We start from the raw sequence: 23,338 nt of genomic DNA on the forward strand, positions 1-23,338 counted from the left end.
CAATGGGGGTGGGTATTCAAATCCCCTTCCTCACATGTGCTTTTTACAAAATTGCCTAGTGATTTGTGGAGATTTTGCCAGGGCATGGGCAGTGGCCCGAATCCATTAATACTTCTGGTGCAAAATTTGGACATCATATGAAGTCGCAATGGAAAGTTAGGCAGGACAAAGAGTTTCTTACGAAACCAGGATATCTTTTGATGAAATCCCCATTTAAATTGATACTACCCAAAGTCAGGATATCCAAGTGGTCTAAGGCGCCAGACTCGAGGTAGTCTAACTTATCCTACAAAATCACCTCCATCAAATGTAATAAACTGTATTGTGCCCCACAATCGAGTCCAGGAAAAGACAAACACAGAAAAACATATCGTCATAAAAACTTTAAAAGATTCATTCTTAAAAAGTATATAAATACAGTATGTACATGTTTACAAACAGGTATGTAAAATGTCTAAAAAATACATTGCAAATACAGCAACTTTAAAACTTAGCAAAAATTACAGTTTATCAACATGGCCACTGTGAATAATCATATCAAAAATCTGTCATCCACCAGAGTTTTGTTGACGAGGTTTCTCCTTCCAAAAGAATTGCGAATCCTTTCAAACACCTGCGGCGAATAAACGCTTTAAGACAACATCAAGAAACTACACACTCTTCTGTATAAACACAAAAAATACCGACCATTTGCTGTAGAAATGTGAGGACAGCAGCAAGAACAAAGTTTTGAGACGCAAGGTCAACCACGCAGAAGAACAGCGTATCGAACATCAGCAAGGTGCCCTCGTTTCCGTAAAAAAGGACATCGCCGAACGAGTGACCTTCATCTGCCGAGACAGAGACATTATCCTTGTATGAGGGTGTCAAACGCGTTTCGAAGATCGAGTCCATACCGTTATAAAAGATGCTCTTATCGTTCGGTTCTAGGAACTCCATGCCCATCACTCTCTCCAAAGCCAACTTGTCCCTCACAATGTAGTCCATGTCTGGGTGCGCCTGAGAAGAAAAATAATCAGTAGAAGTTACGGTGATACCTATACATAAGAGTTGAATCTGTTCCCGGGTCGTGCTCATTTCTAGAATTGCTTGTATCTCAAGCGATATGAAGTAACTGAAAAACAATTAACCGGTTCCCGCTCTCAAAAAACTATGACTGCAACGAACGATTATTTGACAACAACTGTTTTTTGTCATTTTTAACACTTACACAACTACAATTTTAATTCGGACTATGCATTTAATTTCAAAAGAGTTTGTCAGGCACAGTCTGACATAATGTTCAAGCTTTCTTTTATAGCAAAATGTACGCATATAAAATGTACAATGCATGTTTATCAAAACCATATTGACTCGAATTTCATCTGAATCTTACCGAGGCGAGTCAGACTCGACGTGCTTTTCCCTTCCCCCCCATTTATGTATCACGAGGTACGCTAGGTGTGCGTGGCAAACTGTGCAAGAACCCTTTTTATCTTCAGTATCTAGTGTAAAATACTCCCCAATTTTAGACGTTTTTCTACGCGTTGTAGGATAAATTCCTTTGCTACAAATACAACCAGCTACAAACTTTGTCAAAAAGAAGGACCCTCGAGAGACTCATCCTTCATCCACCATCCATCCATTCATTATCTGCACCGCTTATCCTCAGTAGGGTCGCGGGGGTGCCGGAGCCCATCCCAGCTATCCTCGGGCAGTGGGCAGGATACACCCTGAATTTGTTGCCAGCCAGTCGTAGGGCACACAGAGACAGACAATTCGATCGCTCATTCGCACCTAGGGACAATTTAGACCGGCCAATTAACCTAACATACATGTTTTTGGAATGTAGGAGGAAACCGGAGTGCCCGGAGGAAACCAACACAAGCACGGGGAGAACATGCAAACTCCACACCGGAGGTTCGATCTCATGCCCTCAGAACTGTGCCGCACACGCACTAACCACTGCGCCGCCGTGCTGCCTCTTCATCCACCAAGATACCCTTTTTCTCGTAATATTGGGCTACCTGACTACCTCCTGATGAACTGACCTACGCCCGCGATGGACAGAACCACAGCGCCTACCGATGCCGTCTCCACGCCAGTCTTCCCACGCCATTTTCTCCACGCCCGCAATGAACCGAATCGCTGACGACATCTCTATGTCAGTCTCCCTGCACCCGTGATGGACAACTTCAAAAAGTGCACACCCACACTGGGCATGGACAAAGGTGCTCAGGACAACAATGTTTTCGGTTCCAGCTTGTAATCAAAAGATTATTTCTTTGTGTGCTGTGTCATGCATGATTCATGCTTGAGTATTTTATGCTGTGTTTGATGGAATTGGGCTCATTTTGGATCCAAAGAAGTTTATTTTGTTAAAACCACAGTACCTTAGGAAGAACATACGCAAAAGGTTTCAATGATACTTCCGGTGGTCTTTAATGTCATGGGGCATTTAAAAGCAGGCAGCAGAGTCCGCCTCGCACTCTTTTTCTCGGGCTCAGAACCCCGAGACCCCCAAAATAGTGAGAGCCCAAACTTGCCTGAGCCACGGTGCCCTCTTAATAACTAATAATTAGAAAAATTGCACAACTGTTGTTTTGGTGCTCGGGTCATTTAATTTGATTAAACATGCTATAGATAATCAACGATCATTCGCATTGTTGATTACCTTAACTTCCTCCGTGCATCCGCATGTATTTCGATCGCTGCAGAATCCCTTTGACCTCCCACATGTGACCATTTTTAAATACAAACGTGCTATTGTCCCTTCTTGATTGATTTTTTTGTTTACTGATTTCTCGCATAAATAAATCATAGTCTGTTATACCAAGAAACGTGTCCGTTTGTTTGTTTTCTTCGGATCAATAAGTCTTCTCAGAGTTAATGAACTGCAAAATTGATAACTTAAAAATAGAATCAAAATTAATGTATTGGGTTTTGCCCTTCAGGAAGACTTAAAATTTTGAGACTAATTTGAAACAAATACATCAATAGGACTGATACGTAGCTGATAAATTCAATTCTTGTGGTGGACCTCTGGTCTCCTCTGTTGGTTGATACGATAACTGCCAAAACAGAGGTTGCCGGCACACATTGCCACTCTAACCCAAAGTAAATTAATATTAAGTAAGAAATTATAATCTATAGGAAAAACCTGTCAACAATAGAATTGATTGTCGACAATTTCTCGAAACAGTTTTTGGCGGCAATGCCAACTCATCATTGCAGCCCAACCCAAAAGCATCCATGTAAGTAAATGGCTATGAAAAACATCATACTGATCACTAAAAACACATTCAAAAAGTAATTGACCATAAATACGATAAATAAGATGATCTGAAAACGACTTTAAAGCCTCCCGTGCCAAAGGAGCGGCGAAAGATCTACAAGTCTTTTAAAAAATGCACGTTAATATGATAGTTTGTGTATTTTTGCTTACTATTCAAATCAATATTTTGTTTTCTTTATATGAATGAAGCTTACTTTTACAACGAGGAGGCAATACATAATACAGTGTCCTTTTAAGGCCTTGGTTGGGTCACTCACATGATCTATGACAGATCCCAGGAAGTGGTTCATGGTTTGGTAAGCCCGGATGTTTTGGTCCGACTGGGTGAAAGAAGCCGCGTCCATTAACCTTGTGGGTCCGTGTCGCTGCAAACAGACGCAATTTAATCGCTAATTTTCTTTTCTTTTCCGCCAATATGAGCGTAGACAAGAACAAACCCGGGTAAAGGAATCTCGTATCCTGTCATAATGAGAGCGCAACCGTCCTGACAGCGCCACTTGGAAAGTCTGCATGTCCGTGTTGGGGAGAAGACCTCTTTGGCCACACAGAGATTCCTTCGCACGGGGGAAGATCATGCATAAGAATGTTTGAAATATATCAGGAAGGATAATCCTGTGGAAAAAGGACACACAGCTTCTCTTTTCAGGTTGTTGCTCATTTCCTCCATGTTTGTGTCGGCGTGGCCGTGCACGGAGCGCCCATGGATGTAGTAGCCAAAACAGCGTTGAGGTAAGAGCAGCACAGAAATCTGCAAAAATATACCACACTTAAGTGAAACAGAATAAAGATATAGAAATGTTTTTGGTCCCCGAATACTCCAATGCTTTGTGTTGACTGGGAAACATTTTTTCTATTTTCATGCTTGGCAAATTCTTCGCTCCGGTTGGTTTTCTTTTTATTAAACATGATTTTAATGAGTCATTCAGTAATTGATGGTAATAAGAATAGATAAATTAACTTTATCCAACTTGATTGATTGAATGAATGAATGAATGAAAACTTTATTTCGAACATTATAAAATAAAAATAGGACAAAAACAATGGCTCAACACCAAAATAATGTTACATAACATGTTCAAAAAGGGGTAGTAAGAAGCAGATGCTTATTTTCCCAACCCCTTCATCTTCCCTATTAAATACATTTTACAGATAGCTCTTCTTTTGTGTCTAATACAACAAAATCTCACGGATATACATATTACATAGGTCGGATATCAATAATTCTAATAATGACAGTAGTCACATATTTTAGACACTAATCATCGTAGTACCCATTTATAAACGTTATAATGCTACCAGTCACTAAATATCATTGTGACACCAATGACAATAACAACAATAGCAATAATAACAGTTATGATATAATTGTAACAATAACAACAAGGTTATAGTTGTAAACGCAGTATTTCCAATCTCTAGTATCACTCATACGACATTTTCTTCATCTCTGTATTCTGCCAGTAATTGTGTTTTGTATTTATATTTGAACACGTGAATAGTTGGACATTGTTTGATCTCGTCTTGCAAATTGTTCCAATTTTGACTCCACACACAGACACACACATACTTTTCCTGGTGGTTCTCACCTTTGGGATTATGAATTTACTACAGTCCCTTAGGTTATAATTTCCCTCTTTCCGAATGATTAACGACGATAAAGGATTGCATACGTAGAGACAATTTAATTTAAAAAGTCACTAGTAGTTACTGTAGTATACACCAATCTGTGTGATTAATTTCACTGCAAAGGTTCCAGTTTTAAAAAAGAAAAAAAATATTTTAAATAAACTGTTCTTCCATTAGTGGATAATTCAACTCAATTTCTTAATTTACAACTTATTTATAGTAATTATTCTTTGTTAAATAAAATATTAGAAAACAATTTAGTTTATTTCAAACATTTTTTAAATATTCTAGTAAAAAAACAAAACATACTATATTTAAAATGAGAATATCATTTTGGTCATTTTGTCTGTTTTCCTTTTATGAAAAATATATAGTAAAAAAGGAAAATACCTGAGTACATGAATTTTTTTCAAAAACAGCAAAATTATCTTCCGTATCAGATAATTTGTTATGTTTCTAATTTTAGCTGGAAAATCACAATTGTACTATTTAAAAATAAAAGTAAATAAAGCAAGAGGAACACTAACTATTTTGCAATGCATCTCAAAGCATTTTTTGGAGTGATGGAAAATTCCTCATTAGTATCTGGAAAATATGTTGGCTGAAGCACACAAATTTATATTTATTGGAGTACTTTATTCTTTGAGTGTATTTGACTGTTATTATTTTGATTATACCAAATCTAATACTGGAATTATTTTGGAGTGTCACAAACATTTATAAAAGCCATTAAAAACTTTGAAATTGAATTAATTTAAAAATGAAAAATGAGCAAAATAAGAGTACCCAAAATGTTGAAGTTATCATAAATGTTTGTTAAACAACATAAAAATAAGAAACTTAGATTGAGTTTTGCCACCACACAAAACAGTGTGAAACTTTACTCACATTACTGATGGAGCAGAGATCCACAAACTGGCGGATTTTGTCTTCCACAAAATGCTCATAAAACACAGTGAAAAAAATGATCTGTATGGATAAATGGAACCATTTAATAAGAGGATGACAGAATCAGAGAGAAGGAATATAATCAAAAATCCACCTGCAAAAGTCCAATGCAAAGCCAGAGTGTTGCCGACAAACCGTAGCGCATTGTCAGGCTGTACGAAGGCGTGTACATCTGTGGAGAGCGCTGCAAGGTTGGCCAAGGGTCCCTCAAGGCTAAGTTTGAGAAACCCAACACCTACAAAAACCATACACACTCATTAGTATCAAATATTCATACTTCAAAATTGAGTTATTGATGGAAAATGAGAAGCACTTCAAGGAAGAAGAGAACAGCCATGATCTGAAAGGTCGGCTTGATCTTGCGAATGGTCTGAATTTCGTTCCACTCGTTGGCCACAAAGTAAGTCCTCCAGATGCTGACGGGACAAGGATCGCGTTTCTGTTGACCGCTGGCTGAAACGGGAAGCGCAACCATTGAATACGCCATGAAATAGAAAGACAGTTGACTCCATTGAAAGCGTGTTATTATTGAAAACCTGGCACAGTTCTGCTCGCTTTAGTGCGTGGCCTCTCCCAGTCGATGAAGAAGACGTCAACAGACAACTGCGCGATCAGCTTGTGAAGGAACTGCACTGCCTACATAGTGTAAGAAAAACAATGTATTTTTATATTATAGCAGTGTCTGAAACTCGTGACAAAAAGTTACCGGACACCAGGGCAGACAACTCTGAAAAGTGTCCTGCCCAGCCATAAAAATGCCTGCCCCATTTTTTTTACAACTTGAAACACAATAAGACGACTAATCGCAAAAAAAAAAAAACCAAAGAAACATTGTTGCAAAGTATTAAGGATTGATAATCAGAATATATAACAGAACAACTCTTTAAAATTAAGTTTATTATAAATCTACTTATAACATTCATTGCATGTATATGATATCGCTGTTTTCCCTATGCCATTAGTATGTACTGTACCTGTATTTACTCATCTTTCCACGATGCTCTTAATGTAAGTTTACGTTTTGTAGCGTCATACATTTTGTTAGCTTATTTTGAATCTTTCTTCTGAGGCAGAGGTTTTGGCCTGATTCCTAACCACTTATCCATTTCAGACATTCTTGCGTTTTCTAGGGCGCCAGTGGCTCAGGAGGTAACGTGCTCGTCTTGGGACCAAGAGATCCCAGTTCGAATTCCGGCTCCTCCGTGTTACATGTTGAAGTGTCCTTGGGCAAGACACTGAATCCCTAATGCCCCCAATAAGCAGATTAGCGCCTTACATGGCTGCACGGCCACTATTGGGAAATGTGAAGCACATTGTAAAGCGCTTTGGGAAGTCTTGACTTGAAAAGCGCTATATAAATGCAAATCATTTCATTTAATTTCTGTGTGTCTTCTTTTGAAAATGATATGCAAATGCACTAGCTTATTATGCTTGTGAAAGCCTGGAAGCATGAAGTTAGTCGATGCAGGCTTCTGATTGGCTGGCGAGTATGTAAATTGCCAAACAAACCGAAATTCCGAAATTTCCAAACCGAACGAACATTTCAAAATCGGAATAAAGCAAACGTTTGATTTGAAAAAATCTTTAGTTTTTTTGTTTTTCCTGGAAAAAGTTGTCGGCCACCCGGGTGGAGACGTTTTGTAAGTTTTACGCCCGACATAAAAGGTTCACGCACCCGACGTTATTTCAGACACAGATTAGAGCCTCGAGTGAAAATAGCACATCTGGATTTTATTTTGATCTTTTGTTTCATGCTCGGGTGTTAGGAAGACCATCTTAACATAATTGAATGCAACAGTGGCATTACTGCATGAGAAATCGGAAAACGGTAAGGACACTGTCGCAAAGCAAAATGATTTAACTACCCATTCACTCGATTGTCAGGAATGTTTGAGATTAACGATAAAATATGCAGCCTATGGGCGCTGTCAAGCGTTTGCAATAAAATATTTTTGTACCGCAGGCAGAAAAGTTTGTTTAAGAAAAATACTATTTCATTCTTTGAAATGTTATTCGAGTAATACTTGAAATGCTAAAAATAAATTATGAAAATAATTAGTGATTAAATGGGGAAAAAATACCTTATATAGAAGTCATGTTTATTTGTATAGCCCTTAATTACGAGGAGTCTCAAAGAGCTGCACAGACCTCATATAATTGCAAAACACAGACTATTATGACACCATCCCCTGATCTAAAACCTACATGAGGGCAAGGAAAAACTCAAAAACCTCAACATGAGGAAAATGAAACCTTGAGAAGGGACCCTTCCAAGATGACCAGAATACATTCTTTTTACAATTTGAAGTATTTTTCTATGTTTAAAAATACGGGATCATTTTAAGGATTTGTTTTTCTAATGTATTACTATTTAACTTAATTTTCCATTATAAAAAAACTAAAAACTATTCTAACAAAAATAATACTTAAAATAATACAAGTTATCAGTCATCTTTGGGACTAAACAATTTTGTCGTATATTTGGAAAGTATATTATCTTATTATTTTATCATTTTATATTTCTAAATACTTGTTTATACTGTACATATTCTAGCTTTTGTTCATTATTCACTGTCTTACTGCTGTAACAAAAGAAATGTCCCCATTGTGGGACAAATAAAGGATTATCTTATCTTATTTTAGCTCATCTTAGAAAAAAATAATTCCCATTTTAATTTTTTTTTATTCGACAAATACTAAAGGTAAGAAAATGGTAACATACCATATCAAGTTTGTATTTAATTAGTTTTTCTAGATAGGTACGTTAAAAAACAGACTTGTTTTCTTTTTCCTTATTCACTAAATAGTTGAATTAAGTATTTTTCCTATGTTTAACTAGAAGAGTATGTTAAAATGTAGAAGTTTAAGTATTTTCTGAGTAGATAAAGAGAGATAGAGATAGATAGATACTTTATTCATCTCCGTAGAGAAATTCAAACTTCCAGCAGTATCCTTGTGTTGAAAAATAAAACAATAAAATAAAAGATATAGAATACAAAAATACCCAATATAACGTGTTGATATAGAGCATTTAAATAGTGCTATGGAAAATACACACTGTAACAAAGATAGGGTAATATACAAATGTGGGGTGGGGTTTAATGTGGGCTTTTATTCCTCCGGGTGGAGTTAAAGAGCCTCATGGCATGAGGAAGAAATGATCTCCTCAGTAGTTTATAAATGAAGAAAATAAGTATTTTTTTTCCTAATTTACAACATTTCTAAATTCAGTATTTTTACCTAGTTTACAATATTTTTTAGTCCTGCAGATGGCAGATAACGGATCATTTAAAGTGTTATTTTGTTTTTAAAAGCTTTTTAAATATTTTTAAAATATTACCGTATTTATTATTGAAGTTTTTATTCTTAACTTAATATTTTGTCTTACTAGAAAACTTTTATTTTTATCATTGTTACACATATTATGATAGAAATAAGTTGAGACTAGGCAAAACTGGCTAAAATTAGTACTGAAAATGACTTAAATTGTGTGCTTAAGGAGTGAGTTTTTTTTTTAATTAATTTATTAATTTTCAGTGGAAATTGAGTAAATTGTCCCGTTCAAATTTGATTTGTTTTTAATGACTCACCTTAAGAGCAAAAGCACAACCAATGTAAGTCACAAACTGCTCCTCTTGATTCGGAAGCGGCAGTAACACTGAGGCTTGCTGTTGGGCCTGAAATAATAAACACATATTTTATTACAAGTTTAGGTCGGGAACTAAAACCGAATAAAGTCTTTTAGTAAGAAGAAATGAAACCTTGTAAAGGATTAGCCAGTAAAGCCCGGTACCCACAGTGACAGCAAGGAAAACATTGGCCAAATCTCCGGCGTAAAACAAGAAAAACATCAGCATGGTCTGGAATCAAAAGCAAGGGATCGTCACGGTTTACATCGTCGGTATTATAAAAATGTGTTTCTTTACCCTCAAGTCAACAACAGGCGACGCAATCCTCCTCTTCCAGCTGACCGTTTTGAGGACGGACAAGAGCACGGCCAAACCAGCCAACACGCCAAGCGCCGTCTGCACCGCGCATGCATATGTAAGTGACGGTTTAAATGACTTTCAATGTCATACTCACATCTGTCTTCAGGTGAGCCTCATTCTGATCCATCTCATATTCCACAGCAAAGCTCATCTGCAGAGGGGGGAGGGGAAACATTTAGAGGAAAAAAATTGGAAATTAGTATGATTGACGTTGCAGTAATTCATGCTTTCTTTTGTATCATTGATCACAGTATTTTTTTTTGTATAGAAATGGCAGAAAATTTGTGTTAAGAACACCTCAGGTTGCCCTTTTTTGTATCAGAAATGCTTTAAAAGATAAAAGTTATCTCATCTCATCTCATTAGCTGCACCGCTTATGCCCAGTAGGGTCGCAGGGGTGCCGGAGCCCATCCCAGCAATCATCGGGCAGTGGGCAGGGGACACCCTGAACTGGTTGCCAGCCAATCGCAGGGCACACAGGGACAGACAACTCGCTCATTCACACCTAGGGACAATTTGGACCGGCCAATCCACCTGAAATGCATGTCTTTGGAATGTGGGAGGAAACCCACGCAAGCACGGGGAGAACATACAAACTCCACACAGGAAGTCCGGTAGCTGGATTTGAACCCACACAGGAGGTTCCCAAGACCTTAGAACTGTGCCGCACACGCGCTAACCACTGCGCCGTAAAATTATGTGAGGTTTTATATCTAATTACTCCAAAATTGAATGCATTGATTATCAGAATTGCCAGGAAAGTGGGTAGACCTTGGCAACCAAAATATCTCACTATTCATTTTCATCCTCTATTAAGAATGTTTTCATTTGATCCAATCGAGAGGGTGAGGTTTTATATCCAATTGATTGTGGGTTTTCTTTTGAAGAACTAATTTGAGCCCTGCAACTGGCTGGCAACCAGTTCAGGGTGTCCCCTGCCCACTGCCTGAAGTCAGCTGGGATGGGCTCCAGCAACCCCGCGACCCTACTGAGGATAAGCGGTGCAGATAATGGATGGAACTAAATTGAATGACTCAAAACCCACGGTTTCAGACTTGCCTTTTCATGATCATCTGCCTCACATACCGCAGCCTTTTAACTCTACTTTAATCCATCCATCCTTCCATTATCTGCAACGCTTATCATCAGTAAGGTCACGGGGTTGCTGGAGCCCAACCCAGTCATCTTCGGGCAGTGGGCAGGGGACACAGATAACTCACTTGCTCCTTCACACCGGCCAATTAACCTGACATGCATGTTTTTGAGAATGTGGGAGGAAACTGGAGTGCCCGGGGAAACCCACACAGGCACGGGGAGAACATGCAAACTCCACACAGTAGGCTACGGTAGCTGGACTTGAACCCTGAACCTCTGCACCGAGGGGTTGCATGCTAACCCCTCCAGTCGCCACTGTGTTTCTAAATGTTATTTATTACTTGCTTGTTTTATTCTTGTTTTATTCTTGCTTTATTGTTTTTTTTTGGTACTCTACTGCTAATCTTAAGTATTATTTTTGTTCTTGTTTGGGGAAAAAAAACAAGATAACAATGTAGTAAAACACGAAAATAGGTTGAAAATAAAGTAAAATTTAAACAAAATAAATAACCTGTATTCCCTTTTGAGTCACAGTGACCAAAATGATAAGAAAAACTCATTCTAGGCAACATAACTGAAATTAAACATTCTGATGGATAGTGTGCCTCGAAATCATTTAATGAAAAAAAAAAACAGAATGTGTGCTTGGACTCAAAAAAGGTTTAAAAACACTGCTCTTCGGAAATATTTTCACTTAATCCGATTGAGTAAATAGGTTGTAAGTCATATCGACGTTTTTTTTTTTTTTTAAAGAACCCTTTAATTTTTAGTATTCTGTTACACTGTATATAAAGGGCTTTTGGAGTTTATCTTTCATCTTATTCCATCGGCTATATTTTGATTACAACAAGTCTCCCGTTGCAAGAAAGTAGTTTGCGTGTGCGCGAGACTCACAGACACACTTTGTGCGTTGATGTCAGCGATCAGCACGTCTTTATACTGTACTATCATCAGTGGTGGGAACACCTCACCACGCTGTGTGCCTGGAACCAACTGGAACCTGTGTACATTTACAGATGTCAATACCCACAACATGCTCCTAAATCTCATTTGTTTCGGTTATGTCATCACCAGTGTTGAGCACGCTACTGTAAAAAAATTAGTCATAGTTACTCACTACTTCGTCCAAAATGTAATTGAGTTAGAAGGTGCAACAAAAATAAACGGTAAACAATATAATTAAATAACATTCAGCAGTAAACAATATAATGCAAGTTTAATAAACAACATTTTAATTTGAATGGTCAGTTGAAGAGCTGGTATTTCCGAGAGATTTTAGAGAACCTGCTTTTTTGGCTTGGCTCACTAAAAAGAGACGACAAAACTATTTTAACCTTTTTTATACTCCACAAATTAAAAGTCAACAGCACAGAATCCCTGAATAAATGCATTTTGGCCAATCACATGACAAAAATAGCATTTCGAAGGGAACCGGCTCTCAATCCGTGGGTAGCCGGCTCCCACTTCCACGAGACAGCTCATACAGCTGTTCCGTTTGCGAACTACATGAGTCGGTTGCCGCGTTCACCAATCCCCTTTTCTTTCGGTGCATTGGTAAATTCTGTAGAGACGGTGCCGTACTTACAAATCGTTCCTAAGTTGAATTTGTTCGTAAATTGCTTCAGTGCTATATTTTTTATGTTTAAGGTTTACGTGTGTTTATGGCTTGTATAAGTAACCTGTATTGTTTTGTACTAAAAATAAACCTTGCATAAAAAAATGCTCTATAAAGATAAATAAAGTTAAGTTTAACTTACTTTTGGAAGATAGGCTTTAAGAATGAGGTGACTTCCTCCTCTGTGGTAGAAAGCGGCCCAAAAAAACGATCCTACCATTTTCTCAACCGCATCAAGCTTTCTTATTCCACTTTCATTTAATTTCAAAAGAAATGGCTTGCCTCTCCTTTACACTTTACACCAACCATATTGAATGGATGCACGAGATATTAAACAATAAAAATGTCAAAGTTCTTTGCGCGCTGGAGATACAGTATAGAATGTTTACACACAAACTAGGAAGAGGAAGTCGATTTTTTTTTCCCAGGTGGATGCTGGGTGACCTCTTACTGTGCCACACGCCAGTAGCGGTGGAAAGAAGCATACAGTGATGTCCTGTACTCGGAAAAAGGTGCACACAATAAAATATATAATATAAATGCAATTTTTTTTCGTATCTACCGTTTTTCGTAAGTCGAATGGTCGTAAGTAGGGGGCATCTGTTGGCATTCTGCAGCCAAAGTAACACACCGCTTTTGACCGTCGGTAATAATAATAGCGTTGTACTGGCAGACAAAGTAATGAGTTAGATTACGTAATGGCATGAATTATAACGGCGTTTTTCCAAACACTGGTCATCGCTACGGGTGAATCTGCACCTTAATTTCAAAGAAGCGGCAACACGGATGACTTTAGGAAGGACACTTGCGCTCTTCTCCCTTCCACTCAGCGCATCGACGACAAACAGACGCCGTGACAGGTACCAGTTTGCCATGCTTTCTGTGCACAAACACAAAAAAATTAACATCAATTATACAATCATACAGAAATCTTGCAAATGCCAATGCTCACCTCGGTTAATAAACTTTCCATTATATTGCTGGTTAAGGACCAACGTGGGCAGGGGGAGAAGTTTTCTGTCCTCGTCTCCTCCCAGGTCCAAAAAGAGGTCGTAAAACAGCGGTTCGGGGTGACCACGCAGCAAGTCCGCCACTAGAAGATCACACTACATACAAAAACTCACCTTAACCAAGGGTCACTCAACAACTTGAGTGCCGCAAATGTACCTTTTCTTGGTAGGCGGTGCCAAAACTGAATGCCGATGTACGTTTGATGGGTGTCTCTGGACAAATCTGAAACAGAGTAGTCACTCTCACAATTATTATTATAATTATTTATTGTAGGATATTGTCTTTAACTGTCAGTTCCACTTCTACCTGGAGATTGGCTCCTCCAATGTTTTCCCATCGCAGGAACTCGCCTCTGACGTTGTAAACGGCAGCCAGCAATTTAATGTCTGTGTTCTATAAAACAAAAAGAATAAGGACATGAAATCTGGAATATTTTCAGGATATTTTTGAATCTCCTTCATCAACTAAGCTTACCTTGTTGTTTCCCCTGAAAATGAAGCTAACTGGGACTGGATCCGTCTGAAGGACTCGACTCGCCAATCCTGGTTCATCACCGTAGTAAAGCCATGGGAGATTATGTCTCCTGGAAAAAAAGCATTGTTAAAGGGTATCTTCAACAGATGTCAAAATTATCAATACTTTATCAATACTGTGAAAAGTATTGATACTAAGAAACATGATAATGGAGCATTGAAAATCATATTTCAGAATGTATAATGGGATTTTTCAAATTTTGAACATGTTTTCGTGGTAGAATTGTGAGTGCGCCATTTTTTAAGTTGAAAGTAGTTCTTAGACAAAAAGAAACTGCACGCCAAACCTGCTGTTACTGCAAATATCCAGCAGATAAAGGTAACACACCATAAATAACAGAATCAACTCAAAATGTATGTGTAGCGCCTTTCAAAACCCCAAATGCAACTCAAAGTGCTGTAAAAACATACATCCATCCATTATCTGCATCGCTTATCCTCAGTAGGGTTGCGGGGGGAGCTGGAGCCCATCCCAGCTATTTTTGGGCATCGGGCAGGGGACACCCTGAACTGGTTGCCAGCCAGTCGCAGGCACACAGAGACAGACGATTCACTCGCTCATTTACATCCAGGGAAAATTTGGACTGGCCGATTAACCTGACATTGATATATTTGAAATGTGGGAGGAAACCGGAGGGCCTGGAAGAAACCCACACAGGCACGGGGAGAACATGCAAATTCCACACAGAAAATCAACACTCCCCACCCACCATAATGGGACATCAATTAAACAGACACACGCATAAAAAATGGCCCATCGCTGGTGAGGAAGAATCAACACTGGTAGTACAAAAATGATCATTTTACATATCAAATTTTGAATTTTTCATAAACAACGTGTATTTCATATTTTACTATGAACTACCGTAGTAAACTACGGAAGATTCATCGTATTTGGTAGCGCAGTGATAGTAAGGTAACTTGTGATGGTGTTGAAACTATGGTGTGCAACCTGCTGATCGCTCTTGAAAAAAAGGGGTGCATTGTGATTCGCCAACACCCTGTACCTCATAATTAATATTCCTAGCTTAGCACTAATGCTAACTGCTAATGGAATTACCATTAACATGAGCTCAGGAGTATTCTTTAAATAACAAGACTTCAATCACAAAAGCTGTGTAAATTAAGACCCAAGAGTAAGAGAATGGTGCTTGAATGAATATCCCCCCATTTTATATATACATATATATATATATATATATATATATATATATATATATATATGTAACTTCCCTTTCTTTCTTATTATTAAGCACTTTGGGAAGTCATTGACTTGAAAAGCGCTATATAAATGCAGATCATTTCATTTCATTTCATTAGTACAGTGGAACCTCGGTTTTCAAACGCCTCTCAGTTCGAACAAATCGGAGTCCGACCAAAAATTTCGAGAAATTCTTGCTTCGCTGTTCGGTCAAAAAAATCGGAGTTCGAACGCCGGTAATGCGTGAGTGCGTACGCTAGGGTGCGATGCTGAGCGGCGTACGGGTGTTTTAGCCCCTTACTATGCCTCCGAAGAAAGTCAGTGCAAGCAGCAATGTTGCCACAGGTGAAAAAAGAAAAGTAGTGCGTACGACTGTTGCATTTAAGAAAGAAATAATAGCAAAATATGAAGGAGTGTGCGAGTGTCTGATCTTGCCTGCGCCTTCTGCTGACCACCACAAAGGTAAGAAATCCTAGTCATAATTCTTTATTATCCTTTTTTTTTATTTTTACACGTTCATGTTAGCATAATCTTTCATACGGAAGATTACGATAACGCGAACGTACGATTAGCCTGGGTTAGCTTCATGTTTACGTTAAACATTCACGGTGTTGGAATGGAGCCCAACTTTCAGGGTGTTGGAACGGAGCCCCCTTTCCAATGAACCGCTCACCACTTGTTGTGGAGACCCGGGTGCTAAATGACTTGTAAACGACCTGATTTTTTTATTTTTACACGTTCATGTTAGCGTAATCTTTCATACGGTAGATTACGATAACGCGAACGTACGATTAGCCTGGGTTAGCTTTAAGTTTACGTTAAACATTCAAGGTAAACATTCAGGGTGTTGGAACGGATTGAAACGATTTACATTATTTTTAATGGGAAAAATGATTTCGGTGATCGAACAAATCGGTTTTCGAACAGGGTTCTGGAACGGATTATGGTCGAGAACCGAGGTTCCACTGTAACTATAAATGCACTGCACCATACTGCCCCAAGAGGCCAATTCGCGTATAAGTAGTTATTTTCAATTGTTCTCATTCTTTTTTTACAATACTGTTTTCCTTTCATAATTAGATTTTTTTTTCTTCATTTTTAATGTAATACTTATGACTCTTTTTTGTGTATCTCTATTTTTTTGATCACCAGCATATCGAATATATTAATATCTGTCGACATTGATACCAAGAAAGCCCCCAGCTGTACTATCACTTCACACTGTTACCAGTAAAAGATGTCTTGAGTGGAACTGAAAGCAGCTTGCGAACGAAAGACGGTGTTGAAGAGGCCGCAAGCATCGGTGCTCACGCCGCCGAAGGAATGCATGTTCATCACGCACATGTTACCCAGGGCCTGGCAAGCCGTCAGGTTGGAGAAGCTCTGCGGGCATGAAAATCGTTAAAAAAAAACTAGAAAATCACATTTGACAGAATTTTATTAAATGAGGAATTACAAGGCAAGCTGCAGCTGATGAGTAAAGATTTTTGAGGAACCATGCGGATATGATGCTTAACTTCTGGGATAAAAACAAGAGCAAAGGAGTGTCCATACAAGAATTTAGAAAACGGATACAATTGGAGCCTGGAATATTTTCAAGGAGCCTCACCAATTGAGCAAAATTCACACTTGGATTGACATTAGTAGAAAGGCTGCCTGGTGGGAAACACAAGCCCCCTGCCTGGAATCACAAACATTAATGTTTATTTAAAAAAAATGACAACAAAAACCATAACAAGCCCTGTACAGTAATTTCTGACGGTGTCTCGGTTTACTTTTTGCAGGTTACGATACTTCACGGATTTTCATTGGGCATTGAGTTCTGCATTCTGATTGGATAAACAGTGGCCCGGCAAATTTTCTGCCTGTGTCTGCTTGTGCGCCAATAGCTCTGCGGTCTAAGTTGTGCACAGGCATAATACAGCTTGCCGAACCTACGTGTGTATATTTTTCAGTTTTCCTTCAATCCATCATGTCAACAAAACGCTTTGGACCCACAAAAGCACCAAAAGAGAAAGAAAGATGCTCCTTATCGCTCACTAAAATTGGAATTCTCAACATACTACAGCAGGGGTGTCAAATTAAATTGCGGAGAGAGCCAAAACTCAAACCCCACCTTTGATCGCGGGCCGAACAGGATAAATATTTATTGAAAACTTGAGTTATTTATTTTAACATAAAATTGAATTAAAAAAAAACAGGATTATAATTCCAGAAACAAAAAACTCAAACATTAAATAACCTAAAATACTTGGCTCTCCATAAAAATATCTTGTGTCAAAACTATACAAATTTAAAATATAATTAAAAAAAAGGGAAAATAAGTCAACTTTGTGCTTTTCACTTTGGGATTTTGTTTTGTGAAAAACTTCGGCTGGATTTTCATATTCTTCTTTGACTCTTCAACTTTCTGTATCATCAGCTCTGCGTTCAGGTTTTTCAGCTTATCCTGATGGTTTGTCTCGTAGTGCCGTTTGACATTATGTTCCTTAGTACGGCCACATTAGCTCATACGTTTACCAGCAATGTCAGTAAACACATATTCATATATATTTGAAACCTCAATCTATTTTTCATTTTAATACAGCCTGCCAAACAAAACTGGCAAATATATACAGTGAAGAATATAAGTATTTGAACACCCTGCTACTTTGCTACTTCTCACACTTAGAAACCATGCAGTGGTCTGAAATTTTCATCATAGGTGCATGTCCACTGTGGGAGAGATAAACTAAAAAGAAAAATCCAGAAATCACAATGCATGATTTTTTTTTTTTAATTAGCTGCAAATAAGTATTTGAACACCCGTGTATCATCTAGAATTCTGACCCTGAAAGACATAGTAGTCCGCCTATTAGAAGTCCACCTGCACTCCGTGTATCATCCTAAATCAGATGAACTTGTTTCAGGTCGTAATCTGCATAAAGAGACCTGTCCACCCCACACAATCACTAAGACTTTAACTTGTAACATGGTGAAGACCAGAGAGCTTTCCAAAGACACCAGAGACAAAATTGTACACCCCCACAAGGCTGTAAAGGGCTACGGAGCAATTTCCAAGCAGCTTGCTGAAAAAAGTTCTACCGTTGAAGCAATCATTATAGAATGGAAGAAGCTAAGCATGTCAATCAATCTCAATCAGAGTGAAGCCCCAGGCAAGATATCACCTCGTGGGGTCTCCCTGATTCTAAGAACGGTGAGGAATCAGCCCAGAGCTACACGACAGGAGTTGGTCAATGACAGGATTTCTGGATTTTTCTTTTTAGTTTATCTCTTTCACAGTGGACATACACCTACAATGAAAATGTCAGCAGAAAATCAGGGTGTTCAAACACTTATTTTCTTCTCTGTAAATATTGTGACACTGACAACAGAGCATAATCAATTTTTTTAGGTAAAATTAAGATTTTTGTCCCCCATACAAAACTACCTCATCTGCACAAAAACCCAAGTTGGTCAACCAATTATATTTAATTCAACAAATCAATCGTGCAATATAGTAGCAACATTATTTAAAAAGTATAATTTGACAGGACAGACGTTTTTTGTAAAAATACAGTACTTTTATTTATTAAACAAATGTTTGAGCCTGGTAATTGAGTTTAATTTTTTGTTTCAATGTATAATAGAGTATGTCATAGATAAAGGTTTCTACTTCCCAGGTTTTGACTTTTTGGTAACTTTTTGGAACGCAACTTCGGCGAAAAGTGAGGGATTTCTGTATTCAGTGTTTTTAATTTACAGTATATGAGCTTACCAGCACTGAAGGAGAATTGCACAAACAGGAGCTTTTGATGAAAGAAGCCTGACATCTTTCACACCTGAATGACAAGAAACACGAGTGATATTATCAAAATCCAGCCACACAGCATCAACATGATTAATTACTCGGTATTTTTCAATTTGCGTGTTTTGTATTTCGGTTGCTTTTGTTTTTTTACCGCCAATTTTATAATTAAGAAAAAAATAATCTGTAAATTTGACCTGATGTTTGTGCCTCCCTACTTGAACTGTGTGCCCGCAAGGTACCTGTCCCCTTTGCTGTTTGGAACAGAGAAAGCAGATCCATTCCCGGTACACATCTCGCAGGTTGCTTCATCCAAAAGGTTTCCACTGATATCCCTTTCCACTAGATCAAAAACACAAACATATTAATCCCGAATATGAACATGCTCATTCACAATTCACTCACCGAGGATGTGTCTTGCAGGGCACTGGCATTGGCCCTCATCCGTGGTACTGCCTGGGCAGCGAATGCATCCGAAACCATCTTGAGTAACAGCCTGGAAAGTCGTTGAACCACAAAACACATTAAACATTTTAAAAACCACGAATTACCAAATTTTACATGAACAGTGCTCACAGGTTTGTCTTCTGGGCAGGCCTCACAAATAATGGAAGTCAGGTCAGTTGTAATTGTGCGAAATCCAATTTGGCAAATGCAACTTAGACCTGCAAAAAATATACATATATTTGAGACTTAGAAGATTACAAACATCACACATTGTTAATGATCCCGTTAATATTCCCACTCATCCTTCTCCTTTTAAGCTGCAGGTGAGGTAAAGCAGTGTGCCTGAGCCAGGAATCGAACCCAAAAATTAAGCGTGTAATGCAGAAAGGCAAACCAGATTTTTTCCAAAACACAACTACCAATACAATCATTTTTAATTGAACAGTTATTGAACAATTAACAACCCCTTTTAATGACTGCATCACTAACCTGTGGCGCTGCGTTCTTGATTTTCACCACAGCCTGCACACGACAAACTGGAGATATCGAAGAACTCCGTCACGCTGCAATATGAAGGATCTTGAAAAGGTATAATGTATTGCTGGGAGTGAACCGGATATAAATGCACGAAAAATAACACGTAAATAAACCTATAGAAGCTAATAATAAACAAGAGCGTCCCTGTCGCCATGGTGTGCTGGCTTTTTCTTTGACGTTTGAGTGTTGCATTGAGCGCTACCGCCACCTTGTGGCCTAAAAGAAGTGTCGTTTTCTGGAGAAAATCTTAATGAAAAAATATTAAAATCAATTAAGACAAAACAATAAACTGGGTTGGGTAGGGTTACTTTAACTTGATTACTTTCAATTACTTTTGGATTACTCCAATACCAAAATGATAAAAGACAAAATAAACTAAATATGAATAAAATTACATTTTGTGCAGGCTTGGGGAGTAACGGAATACATGGAACGGCAAAAATGATGTTGGCAAGCTGTTTGGATTTATTTTCATTTTGTTTCTGTCGCATTTTATGTTAGTTTTGCCGGGAATCAAAGTGATCAAAGCCAGGAGAGAAAGCTTACCACGTGTTGTGAGTCATCATTTTACTCATATTTAGTTTCTTTTGTCTTTTATTAGCATATTTGGTATCGGAGTAATCCAAAAGTAATTGAAAATAATCCAGTTAAAGTAACCCTACCCAACCCTGACAATAAATGATATATAAAATAAAAATGGTCAATGTTCTTCCTATATGGGTTCACATTATTGCCATACTTTAATTGAAAAATACAGGTTCCATATCACTTTCCTGAACAGTAGCCTATCCCAGGGGTCGAAAAACCTTTTTGACCCAAAGAGCCATAAAAGCAAGACAAGGAAAAAAAAACCTAATCACAGTTATTTAAAATCGTTGAGGCTCGTTTGGTCATTTTTGTCTGAAATACTGGTTTCAAAACAAGATGTCAGCAATGTTCATTCGTAAGAATGTCACAAAATAATGCAAAAGAGGATACTAACGTATTTACCTCTGGTGCAGACGGCGCTGGGCGAGGAAGAGAAGTGCGTGTGTCCTGTGTATGGCTCAGCTCATTCCTAACACTCACCCAATCAAATTGCTCTAGGTGCTTTGCACGAGCTTTTGGATGTTTAAAGTTTGTTTTGGGGATTTTCCTCATGAAGTGTCTCAACAATGAACAGGGTTCGGGAACTTTTTTTGACCCAAAAGAGCCATAAAGCAAAAATATTTTGATTTTATTTTTTAGAGAGCCACACTATATATTTCAAGACAAATTTCAACAAATCTGCCAAACCTGCTCCTTCAGACAAAAGGTAATTCTTCCGCACAATTTAACTGTGTGACGTTTGATCATTAGATAAAATCTATGAAATAATAGTAACGTCTAAGCCTGTGTCCCATATGAATAAAAATATACCACTTAAACTTTTCTCCCTCCGGCAGTTACTTAAGATTGTTGAGGCTCATTTTGACTGTCTTTTTTGTTTTTTGTAATTATGGTTTCAAAACAAAGTGCGAGCAAATTTTGTCCGTAAAAATGTCACAAAATACTGCAAACGATAATATCAAAATATTTATATTCAGTGCAGACGGCGTTGGGCCATGAGGTGGATGATTGTGTTCCTACCACTCACCAAATCAAATTGCTCTAAGTGCTTTGCCAGAGCTTCTTGGTATTTAAAGTTTGTTATATGTCTTTTCATCATAAAATGTCTCATCAGTGAACATAGATTGTTTGATCCGCTTGCATTAAAAATATCATTTAGCAATTTACAGTTAAAACGGGGTATTTTGGTCCAACACTTTGGCTGTAAACTGATGTTAAAATTGTCTCCTCTATATTCTGACCCCGTAGCTAGCGGTTAGCATTGTTTCGGGTTTGCATGTGCGACAATTGACTCGTTTTGCAACAATTGATCAAGTAATTACACACCATTTTACCTCTGAGCCATATGTACACATGAAAAGAGCCATATATGGCTTGCTAGCCATAGGTTCCTGACCCCTATCCTATCACATGCGTTCGTATATTAATCAAATTACATTAAAGGGAAATTATTTGACCACTAGATGTTGCTGTATAGTGTAGTGTAACTGAAAACGAGTGATAGAAAGCACAAGGAAGAATACAAACTATGAAGACTGAAAGTGACCAAAATGCACCATTTAACTTCTTTTTTTTTTGCCTAGCCTTGTTAAGGTTTTTAGGTACCCGTAGAAGCAAGATGGCGGACCATTACACTCACCGGCCATTAGTTAGACCGTGCTAGTAACGGGTTGGACCACCTTTTGCCTTCAGAACTGCTTTAATTCTTCGTGGCATTGATTCAACAAGGTGCTGGAGACATTCCTCTGAGAGTTTCGTCCATTATAACACGATGGCAGCACACAGTTGGTGCAGATTTGTAGGCTGCACATTAATGCTGAGATTCTCCCATTCCACCACATCCCAAAGATGCTCTATTGGATTGAGATCTGGTGACTGTGGAATCCATTTTGAGTACTGAGAACTCATTGTCATGTTCAAGAAACCAGTCTGAGATGATTCCAGCTTTATGATATGGCGCATTATCCTGCTGAAAGTAGCCATCAGAAGTTGGGTACACTGTATTCATAAAGGGATGGACATGGTCAGCAACCATACCCATGTATGCTGTGGCGTTGCAACGATGTTCAATTGCTACCAAAGGAGCCCAAAGGGTGCATAGAAAATATCCCCCACACCATTGCAACACCACGACCAGCCTGATACAAAGCAGGATGGATCCGTACGTTGATATTGTTGATGCCAAATTCTGACCCTACCATCCCAATGTCACAGCAGAAATAAAACTCATCAGACCAGGCAACAATTTTCCAAGCTTCTATTGCCCAATTTTGATGAGCTTGTGCAAATTGTAACCTCTGTTTCCTGTTCTTAGCTGAAAGGAGTGGCACCCGGTGTGGTCTTTTGCTGCTGTAGCCCATCTGACTCAAAGATGCTGCTGCTCTTTGGCCTACCCTGGTTGTATCGTGCGGTTATTTGAGTCACCGTTGCCTTTCCTTCAGCTATAACCAGTCCGGCCATTCTCTTCTGACCTCTAGCATTAACAAGGCATTTCCATCCACAGACCATTCTCTATAAAACCTCGAGATGGTTGCGTGTGAAAATTCCAGTAGATCAGCAGTTACTGATGTACACAGACCAGTCCTTCTGGCACCAACAACCAAGTCATTCAAATCTCTTTTCTTCCCAATGGGGCCTGTGTAACGACCCTCAATCATGCGCGACACAAGGTTTTACAGTCACTCGGT

The 23,338-nt window shown here is 38.4% G+C and overlaps 1 protein-coding gene across 1 annotated transcript; it reads right to left on the bottom strand.

Moving 5' to 3' along the window:
* Nucleotides 1-368: 368 nt before the first annotated feature.
* On the bottom strand, nt 369-20,244 carry LOC148372620 (meckelin-like). The gene is made up of 28 exons (XM_088328062.1): nt 20,016-20,244; nt 19,656-19,744; nt 19,485-19,575; nt 19,322-19,421; nt 19,050-19,113; nt 16,902-16,973; nt 16,749-16,811; nt 16,521-16,675; nt 14,033-14,141; nt 13,865-13,951; nt 13,715-13,780; nt 13,500-13,653; nt 13,307-13,427; nt 11,827-11,932; nt 9,932-9,988; nt 9,775-9,873; nt 9,610-9,708; nt 9,439-9,525; nt 6,385-6,484; nt 6,162-6,301; nt 5,943-6,083; nt 5,789-5,869; nt 3,906-4,022; nt 3,712-3,828; nt 3,532-3,639; nt 897-999; nt 688-830; nt 369-613 (listed from the first exon to the last, which is right to left on the bottom strand). The coding sequence occupies exons 1-28, from the start codon at nt 20,215-20,217 to the stop codon at nt 533-535; spliced, it is 2,952 nt and encodes a 983-aa protein (XP_088184188.1). The 5' UTR covers nt 20,218-20,244; the 3' UTR covers nt 369-532.
* Nucleotides 20,245-23,338: the final 3,094 nt, after the last annotated feature.

This window comes from Urocampus carinirostris, chromosome 2 (genome assembly GCF_059441175.1).
Source record: "Urocampus carinirostris isolate Australia breed hairy pipefish chromosome 2, RoL_Ucar_1.0, whole genome shotgun sequence".
Taxonomy (NCBI): domain Eukaryota; kingdom Metazoa; phylum Chordata; class Actinopteri; order Syngnathiformes; family Syngnathidae; genus Urocampus; species Urocampus carinirostris.

Bases quoted from the DNA above. Each gene is read 5' to 3' on its own strand.
- LOC148372620 (XM_088328062.1), bottom strand. From the start codon at position 20,217: ATGGCGACAGGGACGCTCTTGTTTATTATTAGCTTCTATAGGTTTATT. The intron at 11,933-13,306 runs GTGCAGATTCAC...AAATGTACACAG, and splicing joins GCCGCTTCTTTGAAATTAAG to GTTCCAGTTGGTTCCAGGCA. The intron at 4,023-5,788 runs GTGAGTAAAGTT...ATATTTTTGCAG, and splicing joins ATCTCTGCTCCATCAGTAAT to ATTTCTGTGCTGCTCTTACC.